Below are 17,455 nucleotides of genomic sequence, written 5' to 3'. Positions count from 1 at the left end.
GCTGTGGACACTGATGAACCAGACTAGAAGGGTTCAAGCTGGGTTGTATTCATCTGTTTTCAGAAAACCTGCTTAGACATTAGACATTTTAAGTAGTACTGGCTGAGTATCCTTCACCTAAAGTTCTCCAAAATCCAAAGCTTTCTATATAGTGACAGTACAGATGAGCCTTTTACAGCCCCGCAAGCTAGGTGTTAACCCTGTCCTCAGTAAGCCAGTTAAGTAATGGTGAAAAGTAGAAAATGGTTACTCTGTGCGTGACCACATTGGGATGAGGAATGCAAGGTCCAGTGAACACCCTGCCCATCATCTTTGAGATTCCGGTGTAAGCAGTCAAGAGGTATATATTGGCTGGACATGGTGGTGCATACATTTAATTCTAGCACTCAGGAGCTTGGTGGATCTCTGAGTTCCAGGACAGCCAGGGCTACACAGAAAAATGCTCCCAGATTCCTACCTCCAGGGAACTAGCTCCCAGGCTAAGTGTAAAATCATGGCTCATTGTAGAGTGCCTTTTACAGCCACTCAAATTCATTTTCTGCATTTCCTTCTGGATAAAGGAACACTTCTGAAGCTGTGTTAGTTACCTGGTGCTCTGCAGTTGGCCTAATAGCCAGTGGTTCCTGCCCTGTGTAGGGACTGTACCAAAGATAAGTAGGAGGGCAAGATGATGGTCTTCATGGGCAAGAAAAGCTCCCGGTGAGATTGTAGGTGAATGTTCATTGTTTGACCTTACAGATCAGGTATGTTTATGTATTGGTGATAATGTTGAATCAGTACCATGTTTCATCCTAAGGTCCTGGTTGCAAAGAACAGTTGGTAACATTGGTTGTAGGAAATTAATGAATCTGGTCTCTTAAAACAGTAACTTCCTCCCCTTACTTGGTGCTTTGAGGTATCCAGGTGCTTCTCCAGGTAACCTTAACATGTGTAGGAAATTGGATTAAGTTGTTTTGTTTTGAGACAGGGTCACACTATAGTTCTGGCTAGCCTGGCGTGTGCTCTGTAGAGCAGGCTGGCCTCAAACTTAGAGATGCTAGGATTAAAAGCGTGTGCCACCCTGCCCAGCCTGGATTGAGTTAAGTGAAGCAATACAGTGGAGTTGCCCACACTACCTTTTCTCAGCAAACCAGAATACTTCCTAAAGAAAGACAATGCTGACTTTTCCCGCTTTCTAACATGAGAGATGAGGAAAACTTTAAAAACTTAAAGGTTTGTGGGGAGCCCTGCAAGAGTCATAGAAGACAGGAAAAAGAACCATGAGAGGCAAGAAGGAAAACTCAGTTCATCCTGACTCAAGTAAAGGCGAGTTCAAACTTCCAGATAGTCTGATACCAGGTAGCTTATTGTAAGCGTATTTAAACACAATATAATTCGGGGAAAAGCTTCCTGGTGTAATGCAATCTTTGGTGTAATGCAATCTTTGGTGCACGCGGAGGCACAATTGCATCGGAACTAGAGGTAAATTACATGTGACTATGAAGATGGGGTTTATAGCTTCAGGGCCTAGGATCTGATAGCAAGAGATGAGCAGGTTATAAGGTACATGTAGCATCTCTCCTAACGATGGGCTCCTTTCCCTAAAAGCTGATGACAAGGTCTAGAAAGGAAAGTCTGGGATAAAATTCTGGGGGATTTGGGTAAGGTCTGGCTGTAGAGATTTCGAAGGTCGCTAGGTATTACCAACATGCACTCCCAGCTTTCTGAGTAGGAAACGAGTATTTATTTCCTTTTTTGAGGAGACACCCAGGCATGGTCAACATTCCTGGTTTCTCCAGTGTTTATCTGTTCACACAAGGACCATGCCGTGTGTGTGTGTGTGTGTGCGCGTGCGTGCGTGCGTGTGTGTGTGTGTGTGTGCGCGTGTGCATGTGCAGGTGCCTACAGAGACCAGAAAAGAGTGTCACAACTCCTGGAGCTGAGATTCCAGGCAGGTGTGAGTCACCTGATGTTTTGTAGCCATCTCTTCCTCTGATAGAGCAGTTTTAACTATTGACAACTGCCGAGCTATCTCTAGTCCTTATTTTTATTCTTTTTTATTTTACTACTTTATGTGTATATTTTGCTGTTGGGTATGTATGTGTGCCACCTGCACGCCTGAGTTCCATATGGTGTGTGAGGCCCTACGGGTGCTGGGAATCAAGCTAGAGTCTTCTGCAAGAGCAGCCAGTGTTCTTAACCGAGAAGCGAGATCTCCAGCCCTGTTTTTATTTTGAATCATGTATGTTTGTGTCTGGGGGAGGTGTCCGTTGCACGTGTTTGTGGAGGACAGAAGAGGGCATTAGATCCTCCAGCCATGGAGTGACTGGCAGTTGTGAGCCACCTGATTTGGCTGCTGGGAAATGAACTAGAGTCCTCAGAGCAGCACACACTCTTAACCACGAAGCTGTTTCTCCAGCCCATAATAATGCATTTTCAACTGCCCAAACCTCCAGAAATGTGAGCAATAAGTTGTATTGCTCCTGATGATTTCCCAGTCAATGTTATTTTAATACCGGAGCTTAAATGGACTCCAGACACCCTGCTTGATTCTTTTTCCTGGCCCATCTAATCACCTTCCACATTCTGTTATGTCCAACCTCCCACTGCTCCATTTTGTCCAGTGTGCTTCCACACTAGCTTTTCACATTGTTTTTTTGTTTGTTTGTTTGTTTGTTTTGTTTTGTTTTGTTTTGTTGTTGTTTGGCTTGTTTTTTTTTCTAGACAGTATTTCTCTGTGTAGCCCTGGCTGTCCTGGGCTTGCTTTGTAGATCAGGCTGGCCTGCCTTTCACATTCTTGATGCATAGGGTTTATAATAATAGCGTGGTATTTGTTCAGTAGGTATGTGCTGGGGTGAGAAGACTTAATCCACACCGTTATGATGCTAACACTTAAACAAAATGCTCATGGGGCTAGGCAGTGCAGCTCAGAGGCAGGCTGCTTGCCTGTCATACATAAAGCTCTGGGTTGATTTCTCAATATTGAAAATAAAGAACCTGCCTTAAAAGTGAGGAATTAACAACTCAGAGAATATGGAGGCTGGTGAGCTGACTCAGTGGTTCAGAGCCCTGGCTCTTACAGATGATCCAGGTTCTAATCCCAGTACCCACACAGGCAGCTCACAACCACTCGTGACTCCACTTCCGGGAGACCCAACTTGCTCTTCTATTGTTCACCAGCACCTTGATGAACTTGATACACGTGTGCGCACACTTTTTTTTTTTTTAAGTTCATCTGAAGCTGCAGTTGGACTAAGAGCCAGGTAGGATTCCAACTGGGGCACTTGTGGTCTGTTAATAAGCACTCAGGTGATTTGGGGGAAATGTTGAATTTCAGACACCTTTGGGTTAGTGAGTCTTTAGACAGTAGATACAATCCAGTACCGTGGATAGAACCAGGAATAGTGGCACATACCTAAAATGCCAGCTCTTGGGAGGCCAAGGCAGGAGGAATGCCACTAATTTGAGGCCAGCCTGGGTTATATATTGAGCTTCAAGGCAATGGGAGCTATGCAGTTAGTCTATGTCTATAAAGAGAAAAATGTTTTAAAATTCACGTGTATAAGAACTTTTGAAAGGAAAAACTGGTAATACTGTTTTCTGGGAATATAGATAGGAAATGAGGGAAAGTTTTACTTTTGTACTCTGCTAGACATTTTAAGATTTGCAGTAAAAAATAGAGACAAACTCATCAATGAGAAAAACTTTAAATAATAGCATAGGCCAGGCAGTGCCTCGTGGTGCCAGGTGGTGCTTGCCTTAGTCCCTACACTTGGGAGGTAGAGGCAGGCATGTCTTAATTTGAGGTCAGGCTGGTCTACAGAGTGAGTTTCAGGAATGCCAGGGTTACACAGAGAAACCCTGTGTCGAAAACAAACAAACAAGCAAACGAAAGCACAGATGAAGGGAAATAAATGATTTTTTTATTAGAGACAGGGTTTCTCTGTGTAGCCTTGGCTGTCCTGGACTCACTTTGTAGACCAGGCAAAAGTCCATGCTTGGTGGCTCATGTTTGTAGTCCCGGCACTCTGGAGGCAAAGGCAGGAGGATCACTCTAAGTTCGAAGCCGGTTTAGTCTGCACACCGAATTCCAGACCAGCCAACGCTATAAAGGGAAACCCTGTCACACAAGAAAAAACCGAATACTTTTAGTCACTGTTCTAAGAGGCAGGGAAATCTTTGAGCTCAAAACAAGCTGGATCATAGTGAGTTCTAGAGCCACACAGTGAAAAACCAACCTTTAAGAAAAAGAAGCAAACAAAGTACAAAGTCCCAAAACCCAACTTAGGAAGTGGAATTTATAGTGACAACTATGGCCTCTGCCGTGACCCCACCCCCTCCTTAGCCCCGCCCACCACTACCGGTCCCCGCTCCGTGCAGCCCCGCCCCCGGCTTGAGGGCTCCTGGCGGCCATTTCCGGGTTTCAAGCGGGACAGAGCGCGTCTGGAGGCCAAAGCCCTGTCTCGGAGCGTGTAAGCCCGCACGCACGCGCCGCCCACGTCCAGCTTGCGAATCCGGACGCCAGCGGTTCCACTAATGCCCCGGAAGGCAGCTAGTCTAGAGGAGGCTGCTGGGGAGCCGGGCCCTGAGGAGATGGAGGCTGGGCGGCCCCGGCCTGTGCTGCGCTCGGTGAACTCGCGCGAGCCTTCTCAGGTCATCTTCTGCAACCGCAGCCCGCGCGTCGTGCTGCCCTTGTGGCTCAACTTCGACGGCGAGCCTCAGCCCTACCCGACGCTGCTACCGGGCACCGGCCGCCGCATCCACAGCTACCGAGGTACGAGCCGCGCGCTAGGCCTCGGGTGCCTTAACAGGCCCAGCGCGTTCTCTCCAACCCCCGGCACTTCGTCCCTATGCACCGATGCTTTCGGATGCAGTGTACCGGGTTCCCGGGCAGGTTCAGCATCCGAAGCCTGACCTCGCGGTGACAACCTGGAGGGGTGCAGACAAATGCATGAACAGGTACCGGGCGCTGTCATAATTGCTGCGATAGGCACCAGGCTCAGAGGGTTGTGAAAGCATTGGCGGAGTCGGGATGCGTCCAGTTAAGGAGCACGCCTCCCAGAAGAAAGGGAGTAGAGTCAGAGTCAGCCGAGGAAGCTGACAGTTGTAGCTGGGGGACCGGCTGTCCCGATTGAAGCCTTGGCCAAAATCAAATGAGTATGTGTTAACGGGTTGAACTTGTGATCCTCCTGCCTACGCCACTGAGTGCGGGGATTTCAGCTTTGTACCGAACCTGGCTATGTGAGTTTATTAACTGTAGAACTATCAGTGGAGAAAGGTTCTATCGAGGTCCAGCCTAGATGGCTGTGAAAAGCAGTCGAAGCTGTTCTCTTGGGTAAATCCCAGGACTGAGGAGACTGAAGCGAGAGGACTGTACCAGGCTTTTTTGTTTGCTTGCCAAAGAGTGGGAGAAAAAGTTCAGGATGTGATTTTAGCCCTAGACCGTTGGGGCTATTTGACAGTGCCGTATTTATGTAATTGAAAAACATACAGACTCGGGAGCCAAAACAGGAGATTTCAGTGAGCTCTAGGCCAGCCTGGGATATGCAGCAATACTGTGTCTGAAACAAACAAAAAGACAGCTGAGTCGAATTTGTAGACTGGGCTGGCCTCTCCTAGAGATCCGACTTCCTCCGCCTCCTGAGAACTAGGATTAAAGTAAAGGCCTTTGTCACCAAGCCCAGCTCATACTGCTCTTTGGTTCCCAGCACCCATGTCAGGCAGCTCACAAGTTCCTTGGAACTCCAGCTCTAGGGATCCTATGTCCTAAATGCCCGAACTCACTTGGAAAAAGAAGACAAAAAAAGTTTTGTTTAAGCAAGGTGTCAGCTTGCATAGGAATGGCTCACAGAGGCTTACATATTTGAATTCACTACTTGGAAGGATTAGTAGGTGTGGCCTTGTTGGAGTGGGCTTTGAGGTTTCAGAAGCCCAAACCAGGTCCAGAATCTCTCTTGCCTGCTTCCTGTGGCTCAGTCACTTCTCCAATCCTGCCTGGGTGCCGCCATGCTGCCCATCATGCTGATAATGGACTAAATCTCTTAAACTGTAAGCCAGCCCCAATGAAATGCTTCCTTTTATAAGAGTTGCCTTGAAGAATTGTCTCTTCACAGCAGTAGAACATTGACTAAGGCACAAACAAACAAAAAGACTGGGGCAGTCCTCCTGCCTCAGCCTCCTGAGTCCTAGGGTTAGACATGTGAACTGGTTCATTTACATCAAGATCCAGTGAGGATCTTGATGGAACTTTTCTCCTGACGTGGTACATTTAATGGGCTCATTTGACAGGCATGGTGCTACAAACTTGCAGTAACTTGGAGAAAAGGATAGAGGCAGAAAGATCAGAAGTTCAAGCCAGTCTGGGCTACATGATACCTGACTTAATAAAACAATAAGATGAAATACACTAATGCTTTGCAAATTATTATTGTTTTTCTGACATAGAGAGAAGAAAAGAACTTATGTTTGGAGATGTAGCATTTCTTTTTCAGTGCTAGTGATGGAATCCAGGGCTTTGCACACGCTAGGCAAGCCTTCTGTCAAGCTCTGTCTCAGTCTTTTTTCCCCTATGTGTATGGTGTTTTGCTTGAGGGTGTATCTGTACCATGTGTATGAAGAACCTATGAGCAGTGGCACACTCCTATAATCCCAGCACTATGGGAGTTCGAGGCCAGCCTGGTCTACAGAGTGAGTTTCAGGACAGCCAAGGCTATACAGGGAAACCCTGTCTTGAAAAACTAAAAGGGAAAAAAAAAAAAAAAAAAAAAGAAGAAGAACCTATGGAGGCCAGACAGGGGCTCTAATCCCTAGAAACTATAGTTATAAATGGTTGTTAGGTACCATGTGGGTGCTGGAACTCAAACCTGGGTGCTCTATAAGGACAAGTGTTCTTAACTGCTGAGTCATCATTTCTCTAGCCCTGCTTATATTTTTGTTTGTTTGTTTGTGGCAGGGCCTCAGCATGTAGCAGTCTGGGTTTTTGTTTATTTGTGTGGGTTTTTGTTGTTCTTGTTTTGTTTTGTTTTGTTAGAGGCAGAGTTTCTCTGTGCAGCCCTGCCTGTCCTGTAACTCACTCTGTAAGCCAGGTTGGCCTCAAACTCAGAGATCTGCCTACCTCTTCCTCCTAAGTGCTGGGAAGAACACAACAGGAATAAAAAAATTCTGTCTTCTATTTTACATAGAAACTTGTTTTAATTTTGTATTCTGTAAGATTTATCTGTGTCTTATTTTTAATTTTTTTGGTAGAAGTGTTGGTGACTGCTAGAAATTGAACTGAGGACTTCACTCAGGCTAGGCAAACATACTACCACTGTGTAATATTTCTAGTCCTGTGCCTACTTTTATGTAAAGAGAATTAAAATAGGTATGATGATACATGCCTATAATGCCAGTGTGTATGAGGCTGAGGCAGTAGGATTACCATGTGTTTGAGCCCAGCCTGAGCTACATAGGGAGACCCTGTCCTAAAGAAGTTTTATCAGTTTTGAGCTGGGCTTCTAGTTAGAACTGTGGTACTTGCTGGCAGGTGGGAGGGGTGCAGTCCCCAGCGTCACAGAACACCACCAAGTCTTGAGGTAAGTTTGTGTGCCATGAAGGATTGCAGTAGTTTGAGGTAGTTTTCCTCTGAAACAGACTTACCCTGGAGGCTTGTTTCCTTTCCTTGGTTAACTCTGTCCCCTGTTTTTAAAAATGAAGGTATGGGGTTGGAGAGATGGCTTAGTGGTTAAGAGCACTGTCTGTTCTTCCAGAGGTCCTGAGTTCAATTCCCAGCAACCACATGGTGGCTCACAACCATCTATAATGGGATCTGATGTCCTCTCTTGTCATGAAGGCATACACACAAATAGAGTGCTCATATGTATAAATAAATAAATCTTTAAAAATGAAGGTATAATCTTTCAGGCACAGAGGTCTCCGGGCCATGAGAGTTTTTCTAAGTGAAGTTGGAGATGAGAACTTTTCTGTCACCCCACAAGGATCCTTTTTGCCCCTTCTCACTCAATCCCTTCCCTCCGAGAGTCAAGCTCTCGTTCACCTTTTACACTGTATATTAGTTTACCTGTTCTCATCCATGAGTCCTTCTATGGCCTCTTAATGTCAACATGCTGGTTTGTGCACCTCCTGGGCTGGGGACCCAGTGGCCTTTTACATCTTGCAATATGGTGAGATTGCCAGCACTCACTTGACCTAGATGTGCTTTCCCTCCATAGTTGCAGAGCCTTGGCATGTTCTGCTTTCTGTCTTGCTTTCAGCATGCCATTTTCCTTCAGCCCTGCTTTCTCATGAGCAAGGGGTCCTTTGTGAGGAGTGCTGTCATTATGCTCCCCTCTTGGAAGGCTCTGTTATAACACTACGCAGAGTAAGAGGCAAGCATTTCATGTGGCTTCGGGTAATAAACAGGTGCCTTACCCATACTTACGTGGCTTCTTAACATTTTCTGCTTGCCTTGACAGGTCACCTTTGGCTCTTCAGGGATGCGGGGACCCATGACGGACTTCTGGTTAACCAGACAGAACTGTTTGTACCCTCCCTCAATGTTGATGGACAGCCTATTTTTGCCAACATCACATTGCCAGGTTGATAGTCAATCTTTACATTTTTCTTTTTCTTTTCTCTGGGATTAAGGCCTGAGTCACCACACTGGCCCAGTCTTGATAGGGGTGAACATTGTAATGAGTGTTAGCCTCTATTATAGATGAAATGGAAGTATCCATTTCTCTGTCCTGTGTGGAATAAAGATGTTGTGTCTCAAAAGCACTTTTGGCTCCAAAGAAGTTGGCAAAATCAAGGCATCTCCTATAGGACTGTGACTACCCTTTGGTTCCTTGGTCTTGTAACAGCCTGGTGCCCTGGAATCCCAGAGCAAAGGCTAGTAAGACAGCATGAAGCTGAGCCTGGTGGCTCAGTCCTGTAATCCCAGGTACTCAGGAGGCTGGGGCAGGAGGGTCACAAGTGAAAGACTATAGACTACAAAGAAAAATTAAAGCCAGTTTGAGCAACTTTCTGAGACCTGTCTCAGGGCAAAAACCAAACAAAAATAAAGATGTGTATAATCAGAAAAGAGCATTGAGTTAAATTTTGTCTTATATGGCATTGAGTTCCCTGGTGACTTCATCATTATTTTGGGTGTTTTGTTTTGTTTTTGAGAGAGAGGATCTTATGTTTCCCAGGCTGACCTCAGACTCATTATGTAGCTGAGGATGACTCTGAAGCTCTAATCTTCCTTCTGGAATGACAGGTATATAGCCACCATGGTGCTGTGTAGTGCTGGGGATCACACGTAGAGGTCTGTGCCCTCTTCTAGCTGAGCTAGATTCATTGTGAGTGTGCTTGTGCAGATGCATCAGACATTTGGGTTTAAAGGGCAAAGGTCAACCTCACATGTTAATGAGACAGGTACTTTCAGTGGCTCACTGATTAGACTGGGGGTCCTGGCCAGTGAACCCTAGAAATCCTCCTCCTTGCCTCCTCAGCACTGGGATTCTAAGTATGAGTCACTACTCCTGGCTTTTAACGTGAGCTTTAGGATCCAACTCAGGTTCTCATGTCTGCAGAGTAAGCATTTTACCAACTGAGCCATCTCCCCAGTCTTCCCCCATCTCTTTTCTTTCTTTGTTTTTTTCTCCTGAGATAACATCTCACTATGTAGCCACAGCTGTCCTGGTACTTAGTTACAAAGGTCTGCCTCCTGAATGCTAGGATTAAATGTTTGTGCTTGGTCTGTTTTGGTTTATTGAGAAAGACTTTCTCTGTAGCCTTGGCAGAACGGGAACTCTATGTGTAGACCAAACTTCCAACATTTTTCCTGTCTCTCTGTCTCCTAAGTGCTAGGATTAAAGGCTTGTACCATTGTGCCTTTTATACTTTATTATATTTTATTGTTTGGTTTATTTTATTTTTTTGCTTGGATTATTTTATTTTATTTTATTTGGGACAAGGTCTTACTTTGTTGCCCTGGAACTTCCTTATGAAGGGCCAGGCTAATTGAGTACAGAGACCTTGCCTCAGCCTCCGGAGTGCCCAGCTCCCCGTGAGTTCAAATAGCAGTGTTAACCACTATCCAGGTGCACGATGTTTTGGCTATCTGCTGCCATGTGATACTCTCTCCCAAACAGACATTGCTGAGCTTCCTTAAGACTTGGGCCCTGACTTACCAGGGTCCCTTCACATCTGATTAGTTTTAAAAAGCCCAGGCCACTGTCATGAGCCAGTTGTGAGCACAGTGAGACCTATTGAAATGATACTATGATGTGTGCTCCCCTTTTTAGTTTTCCCTAAAGTGAGAATCACAAGGTAAATGTAGTTATTGGTGGTGGTGGTGTCTGGCTCATCATGTGACCTCATAATGAGTCTGCCGCTGAGGACTTGGTTTTTTACCTTTGCAGTGTATACTCTGAAAGAGCGGTGCCTTCAGGTTGTGCGAAGCCTAGTCAAACCTGAGAACTACAGGAGGCTGGACATTGTCAGATCGCTCTATGAAGATTTGGAAGACCACCCAAATGTGCGGAAGGACATACAGCGGCTGACCCAAGAGCACCTTGAAAATCAGCACCTGGGAGAGGAGCCTGAAGGAGTCCATTGAGTTTGGTGGTCCTGAGTTTCAGCCTTGATGGTTCTGAGTCTTGACCTACACATAGGGCAGGTTACTTTCTTTCAGTTTTAAATGTTTCACTCTCAGAGTAAAATACACTCCATGTGTAAAAGAAAGTCTAACTAACGTCACTGGGCTTTGTGGTGCTTAAGGGTAAACACCGAATCTGCCCTTTCTAGAAGCATTCATCAGATGAAGGTTTTCATTTTTGCTTCCTGGTAAGGCTGGAAGTTCACTGTAAGGATGTTTGTGTAAGCTCTTCAGTGGGGGTTACAGTGTGTCCTTTAATTTGGAGAATGCAGCAGCATTTGAGCAGAGAGCACCCACCTCCTGCTTTGGGAAAGCTGAGAAGGCCCAAGGCTGGGACAGACATCTTGTAGAGCCCAGTGCCTAATGTGTCAGGAGGCTTCAGTCTCTAACGTTGGATGGACAAACCATCTGGTGTTGGTGGAAGAGCTTGGAGGGTGCCTCTTTGAGGAAAGCCTTAAGTGTACAAGTAAAGGGACAGCTTAGCAGCCTGTGTTTAGAAAGAAGTTTTTCTGATTGTCCACGTCTCGGCACTTTCTTTTCACTTTTTTGTTTGTTTTTCATTTTATTTTAATTTTGAGACTCTTTCCTGTAGCCCGGGCCAGCCTCAGTCACTGAGTAGATGATGCTAGCCTGATCCTTTTGTGTCCCCAGCCCCAGTGTTGGGAGCACAGCCTGCTCACTCTTTTCTCATTTTGAGACAAGATCTCATACTGTAGCCCTGGCCTCAAACTGGAGTCAGTCTTGCCTCCTGATATGTCGTTTTAGCTGAGAGGGGTTTGCATACTCACTGTCCCCAGTGTTTTTGTAATTTGACATCTACATAGGCAGTAGAAAAGAGTCATCCTGTGTTCAGTTCTGGTTTTAAAGAGCTTCTGTCTGCGAGGAAACTGTTGACAGGAGTGGGAATTTCTGTTCCTTTCTGTCAGTCCCTGGCATTCCAGTGGGTTCTGCATTTTCTTTTGGCAGGCCCTGGTTACTCTTTGATTGGGGGTGAGGTGTTGAAGCGCCACTCAGCCACATACTACAAACAGTGTGTCACAGAGCAGTCCAGAACATGTAGTAGTTCTATAGATGGTCACAGCCTGTCTTACATATTCAAATATTCATATTTATTACTTCTGTCAGACATTTTGTAAAACAGTTGTTTGTTTGTTTGTTTTAATTCCCCTATTAGAAAAATATTAGAGAAGCACACCAGAAAAGACAGTCAACTAAAAGGAAAAGGAAAGGTTATTCATGCAACCACTGTAACTGGGTGTTCTCTTTGTGGGGTATATTGTGATTGGTTGAAGAAAGTCATAGTAGGGTATGTACAATTTTGTATCCTGATTATTTCATTGAACTTCATTCTCTCTCTCTCTCTCTCTCTCTCTCTCTCTTTGAGACAGGGTTTCTCTGATTGTCCTGGAACTTCTTTGTAGACCAGGCTGGCCTCAAACTCAGAGATCTGCCTGCCTCTGCCTCCCAAGGGCTAGGATTAAAGGTGTGCTCCAGCATGCCTGGTCTTCATCTAACTTCCTAACTTAACTTCCCCGAGTTACTGTGGGCACTGTGTGAACACCAGTGTGCTGCGCTCTTCTTTGACTGTTGGAAGCATTTGTCGACATCCTGGGCTCCTTGAGTGCACTCTGCTCTAAGACAGGTAAAATGAGTGAGTGAAACACTGCCGTTTCCGTTTCCCAGTGCCCTGCCAGTGTCATTCCTTAGTCTGCAACATTCCTTGAGTGAGTGGCCACGTGGCAGCTAAAAGGGTGCCTGTGTGAGTGAGGGAAGTCTAGGTGAAGTATTGAACATTGGTTTTCTCTTTTTAAACCTGACTCTGTCTCAGAAAGATCTTATGTTTATCTTTAAACTGGAAATTTGAATACTGTTCTCTGCGCTGCCTAAAAAGTGGAGACCTGTGACGGGAGTCACGCGTCACCTGGCTATCCTGGAAATGTTCTGCAGACTTTGTTTTCTACTTTGAGTTTTCTGAAAAGGCTTACCTTTAGTACAATAAAAAGTGCTAAGTGAAGGAAGCATGTGTGTCGTGTTACTTTTAACAGGGCTTTTCCTCTGGGAGTTGAAATGTTTTGCTCAGTGGTGTGGGGGTGGGGCAAGAAACAAGGCCTCAGTTTCATTTTCCAGTTTCTCTTTCCAGTCTTAGATTTTTTTTTTAATTTAAAATTGTTTCTTCTAGCTTTGTTTTTCTTCTAAAAATTAATTATCTATAAAAGCATTTAAACACTGAAGAAAATGGTGAGGTATTCAGGTAGCTGCGGGGCGCACCCTTGTGCTCCCAGACCTCTGAAAGTTGGAGGCATTTGGATCAGGAAGTGGGGGTCATCCTCCATTCCACAGTAAATTCTGGGCTATAAAGACCTTGTGTAAGAGAAGCAGCTGGGCTGTGGAGATGGCTCAACAGGTAAGAGCACTTGCAAGTGAGATGGGTCACAGCTGTCTGTAACTAGCTTTGGGGGTCTGATGCCTCTGGCCTCCCGCCATCTGCACCGTCTGCAGTATTATGCACACACACATCATCTTTTTTGTTTTAAATTTTTATTGATTCTTTGCTAATTTAACATCATGCACCCCAATTCCACTCATCTCTTCGTATCCTCCCTTTGACCTTTCAACCTTTTCCCCATTTACAAAACAAGAAAGCCATCTCGTGGTGGAAGCTGTAGTGTGTCACAGTGTGTCCCCAGCACACCCTTTGTCCACACTTCTTTACTTGCAAATATTCATTGCAATGAGTCATTGGTCTGGTTCAAGGCCTCTGGCTTCTGCTCCACTATCAAAACTGTATCCTCCCCAGGACTCCTCTCAGATATCCTGTTGTTGCACTGTCATGGAGATTCTGCAGCTTTGGGTCTGCAGGACTGGCCCCTTCACGTGCTCTAGCAGTTAGGTCATCGATGGGGCCGATGTTGGGGCAGGCCAACTTAGAACCCTGGGTCTGGGCCTGTGTGGTAGCTCTGCTGGTCAGCCTGCCAGTTCTCCACCTCCAGGTTGAGCTCTCCAGCAGGGCCTGGCTGCCTCACTCAGTGCCACAGCCAGCAAGGGGCAGGATCAGCTCTCCCACCCTTATGCCCTCGGGGACAGCTAACCTGTGCCCATGCCACTGGAGCCAATTTTACTGTGCTGCCCAGGCAAGGTTCAGGGCTGGCTCTGAATGCTGCAGCTGGCAAGGGGCTGGACTGGCTCTCCTGAGTGGGGAGTACACCTCTCCCTCACCCACACCACACCATGGCAGATGAGTGGTGAGTTTAGTTATGCACTCTAGCTCTTGGGGCCAGCTCATTTGACCCATGCCACCAGGGGTAGCTCGTCTGTGCTGCCCAGGTGTGGTATAGGATGCTGAGTGCCGCAGCCTGTGAGGTGTGGGGTAGCTCTGCCCAGCCCTTGGACATCACCGTGGTCCCAGGACCAGGGACATTGCATGGCCTTTGACGGTAATATGAGCCACTGACATCCACACAGACACCTGCTGCTTCATGGTCACAGACCCAGACATTGGCCCTCAGCGGCAGCATGGGCAGGGTCTTCACCATGGCCTCAGGTGGCATGACAGGTTATTTATCAGGCTGTGCCTCTCCACCCTCGAGTCTCCAGTTCCACCTCCTTTCATAGTTCTCAAACCCTTCTGCCTGGTCTACAGAGCAAGTTCTAGGTCAGCCAGCCAGGGCTACACAACAACAAAACAAAAAAAAAAACTTAACAACAACAAAAAAACCAAAAGGGTTCACATTGAGAACAGATTTTTAACCTGTGAAACAAACAAAAAAGTAAGGTAGTTAACACTGACAAAACAGGCAGAGGGCACTGAGCTTGGGATCAGGACACTAGAGAGACATGAAATAGTGTGTCTCAGTGGGAGAACACTTGTTATATCAGAGGGCCTGGGTTTGGTCCTCAGCAACATTGCCCCTCTCAACACACACACACCCTCTTAGCACCTCAGTCTAGTTTAGACTAGTTTTAGACAGGCTGGTCCCTGGCCTGTCTAAAACTCCGGTATTGCCCTTGAACTCCTGGCCTTGATCACTTGCCTGCCTCTGCCCTGACCTTACCACACACAGTGAATAGTTCACTGGGAGATATGCTGACTAGTTTGTAGGTCAACTTGACACAAAGGTAAGGTCATCTGGGGAAAAAAAATCTTAATCGAGAAAATGCCTGCATAGGATTAGTCTTCAGGACTTTTATTTTGTTTTGTTTTTTTGGTTGACGATTGATGTGCGGACCAGGCCCACTGTGGACAGTGCCAGCCCTGGGCTGCTAGTCCTTGGTACTGTAATAAAGCAGGCTGAGCACAACCGGTGAGCAGCTGCCCCTCCAGAGCTTCTGTTTCAGTTCCTGCCTTCGGGTTCCTGTTCTGTTTGAGTTCCTGCCCTGACTTCCCTTAGTGGTGGATTTTGATACGGAACTGTAAGTGGAAATAAACCCTTTCCTCCCTGGGTTACACAGCAGAGAAAAATTAGATAAGGTTTAAGGTGGTGATCAGAAAAGACTGACCAATAGCACCGAGTGATAAGGAAAGCCTGGGAGGCTGGAGAGATGGCTCAGTGGTTAAGAGCACTGTCTGCTCTTCCAAAGGACCCATGTTCAATGTTCAGCACCCACATGGAGCTCACAACTGTCTGCAAGCCCAATTCCAAGGGATCTGACACCTTCACACTAATGCACATTAAACAAACAAACAAACAAACCCTGAAGCCAGTTTCTAAATTAGAAACAGCCTCGGCAACTTCCAGGTGCCTGCCCTTATTAAGAGGCGGGCAGGTAACTCCCAAATATGGAGTGAACAGGCCTGGGAGCTGACACCACAAATGTTACTAATAGCAGCTTAGGTTACTCAGGCCCAGGAAAGCCGTGGGGCGCAGTACGGTAACTGTGGGTGTCTGGAGAAAGGAATACATCTCAGCAGTAGCTTAGCCGGAAGGGATTGGCCTTCTTTAGTTGTAACACGGTGCTGGCTTTCAACTGTTTAACTCTGAACTTGCTTTGGAGCCCAGACTGGCCTGGACCTTGTAATTTTCCTGGCTCAGCCACTTGAGTATTGGAGTTACACGTGTGCTCCATTAGATCCATGAATAACTCAAGGGAGATGTTTGCAGATCTGTTGGCCTTGGACTCCTGGGCTCAGGTTCTTTGGCCGTGGAGTCAGTAGCTGATGATGGATGTCCAGCTAGAAATGGCTGACATCAGAGGGCTCTGTGGTTTAGAGCCCTTGATGAGCTTGCAGATGACCCATGTTTGAGTCCAGCATCCACACAGCAGCTCACAGCCATCCATAACTGCCTGTAACTTCAGCTCCAGGGAATCTAATGCTCTCTTCAGCTCTCCATGGGCACCAGGCATTCGAGGAGTGCATAGACATATATACAGGCAAAACATTTGTATGCACAACATAAATTAAAACTTTAAAAAATTATATTCATTTAGTGGAGCATGATGGCACATGCCTTTAATCTTTGTGTCTTCAAGACCAGCTTGGTCTATTTAATTAATATATAATTAATTGATTACAGGATATATAATCAATTTCAGGGCAGCCTGGAAACTGTGTCTAAATAAGAAAGGTTATATTTATTTATTTGTGTGTGTCTGCCTCTGGGGAGGGGGAGGAACATGCATGCCTGCGCCAGGGTGTGCGTGAGGTCAGAGGACAACTTTTGGGAGGTGCTTTTCTTCCACCATGTAGGTTCTGGGCCTGGAACTGCAGGTATCAGCAGTCACTTTCACCTGCTGGGCTATATCCCTGGTTCTTGAAGGGTTTTAAGAGTGGTTTTTGTTACATTTGTGCATGCCTCTGTGTGTGTGTGTGTGTGTGTGTGTGTGTGTGTGTGTATGTGTGTGTGTGAAAGTGAGGGGGGGGACATGTAGAGTCAGACAACTTTTGGGAGTTAACTCGCTCTTTCCACTCTGTGTGGGCTCCAGGGATTGAGCTCAGATTGTCAGGCAATTTTCTCTGCCAAACTACATGGGCCACCACTGTTAAAAGAGAAGTCACGCAGGATTCTCTTGTGTGAGTATTGGTGGGTGGTTCCTAAGGTTTGAGCCCAAGGTGTTGCTCGTGCTAGGCAAGTGCTAACTTGGCATATGAGCTGCAGCCTTATCCCTATTTTACCTCATTCTGAGACAGGAGCTTGCTAAGTTTCCCAGGTGGCTTGAAACGTTCAATCCTCCTGTCTCAGCCTTCTAGGTGCCTGGGACTACAGGTGTGTTCCATCACGCTAGGCCTGGAGTGCATGTCTGTCAAGCCCAATTTTTATTATTTTCAGCTTTGAACAGACATTGCCCAGTGTTTTGAGTTTTGGGTTAACCTTTAAAAATATCAGGGTTTCATTTTTGTTCCATTTGTTTGTTGTTTTTGGTTTTTCCAGACAGGGTTTCTCTGTGTGCCCTGGCTGTCCTGGAACTCCCTCTGTAGACTAGGCTGGGTCTTGAACTCAGAGATACACCTGCCCCTGCTTCATGAGTGCTGGGATTAAAGGCGTGGATCACCACTGCTTGGCTTGTTTTGCTTTTTTTTTTTGAGATTTTTTTTTTTTTTTCTGTGTAGCCTTGGCTGTCCTGGACTAGTTTTGTAGACCAGGCTAGTCTGTAACTCACAGAGATCTGCCTGCCTCCACTTCCCTGAGTGCTGGGATTACAGGTGTGTGCCACCATGCCCGGCTTGTTTTGCCTTTTTAAACACTGGTGAACTGTGAACCTGTGATCAAAAGCCACATGCATACTGGTCCATAAACTTTTGTTTTTGTTTTGTATTTCAAGACAGGGTTGCTCTGTATAGCTCTGGCTGTCCTGAAACTTGTCCTGTAGACCAGGCTGCCCTCGAACTCATAGAGATCCACCTGCCTCTGCTTCCCA

At 46.2% G+C, this 17,455-nt stretch overlaps 1 protein-coding gene across 1 annotated transcript; it reads left to right on the top strand.

Moving 5' to 3' along the window:
- The first annotated feature begins 4,382 nt into the window (after nt 1-4,382).
- On the top strand, nt 4,383-12,618 carry Vhl (von Hippel-Lindau tumor suppressor). Its single transcript, XM_055628455.1, has 3 exons — nt 4,383-4,753; nt 8,433-8,555; nt 10,365-12,618. Exons 1-3 carry the CDS (start codon nt 4,516-4,518, stop codon nt 10,559-10,561), a joined length of 558 nt encoding a protein of 185 aa, XP_055484430.1. The 5' UTR covers nt 4,383-4,515; the 3' UTR covers nt 10,562-12,618.
- Nucleotides 12,619-17,455: the final 4,837 nt, after the last annotated feature.

This window comes from Psammomys obesus, unplaced genomic scaffold (genome assembly GCF_907164565.1).
Source record: "Psammomys obesus unplaced genomic scaffold, mPsaObe1.curated_primary_1811, whole genome shotgun sequence".
NCBI lineage: Eukaryota > Metazoa > Chordata > Mammalia > Rodentia > Muridae > Psammomys > Psammomys obesus.
Note: the sequence above shows the minus strand (reverse complement) of the source record. Positions and strands in the feature narration are given on the sequence as shown.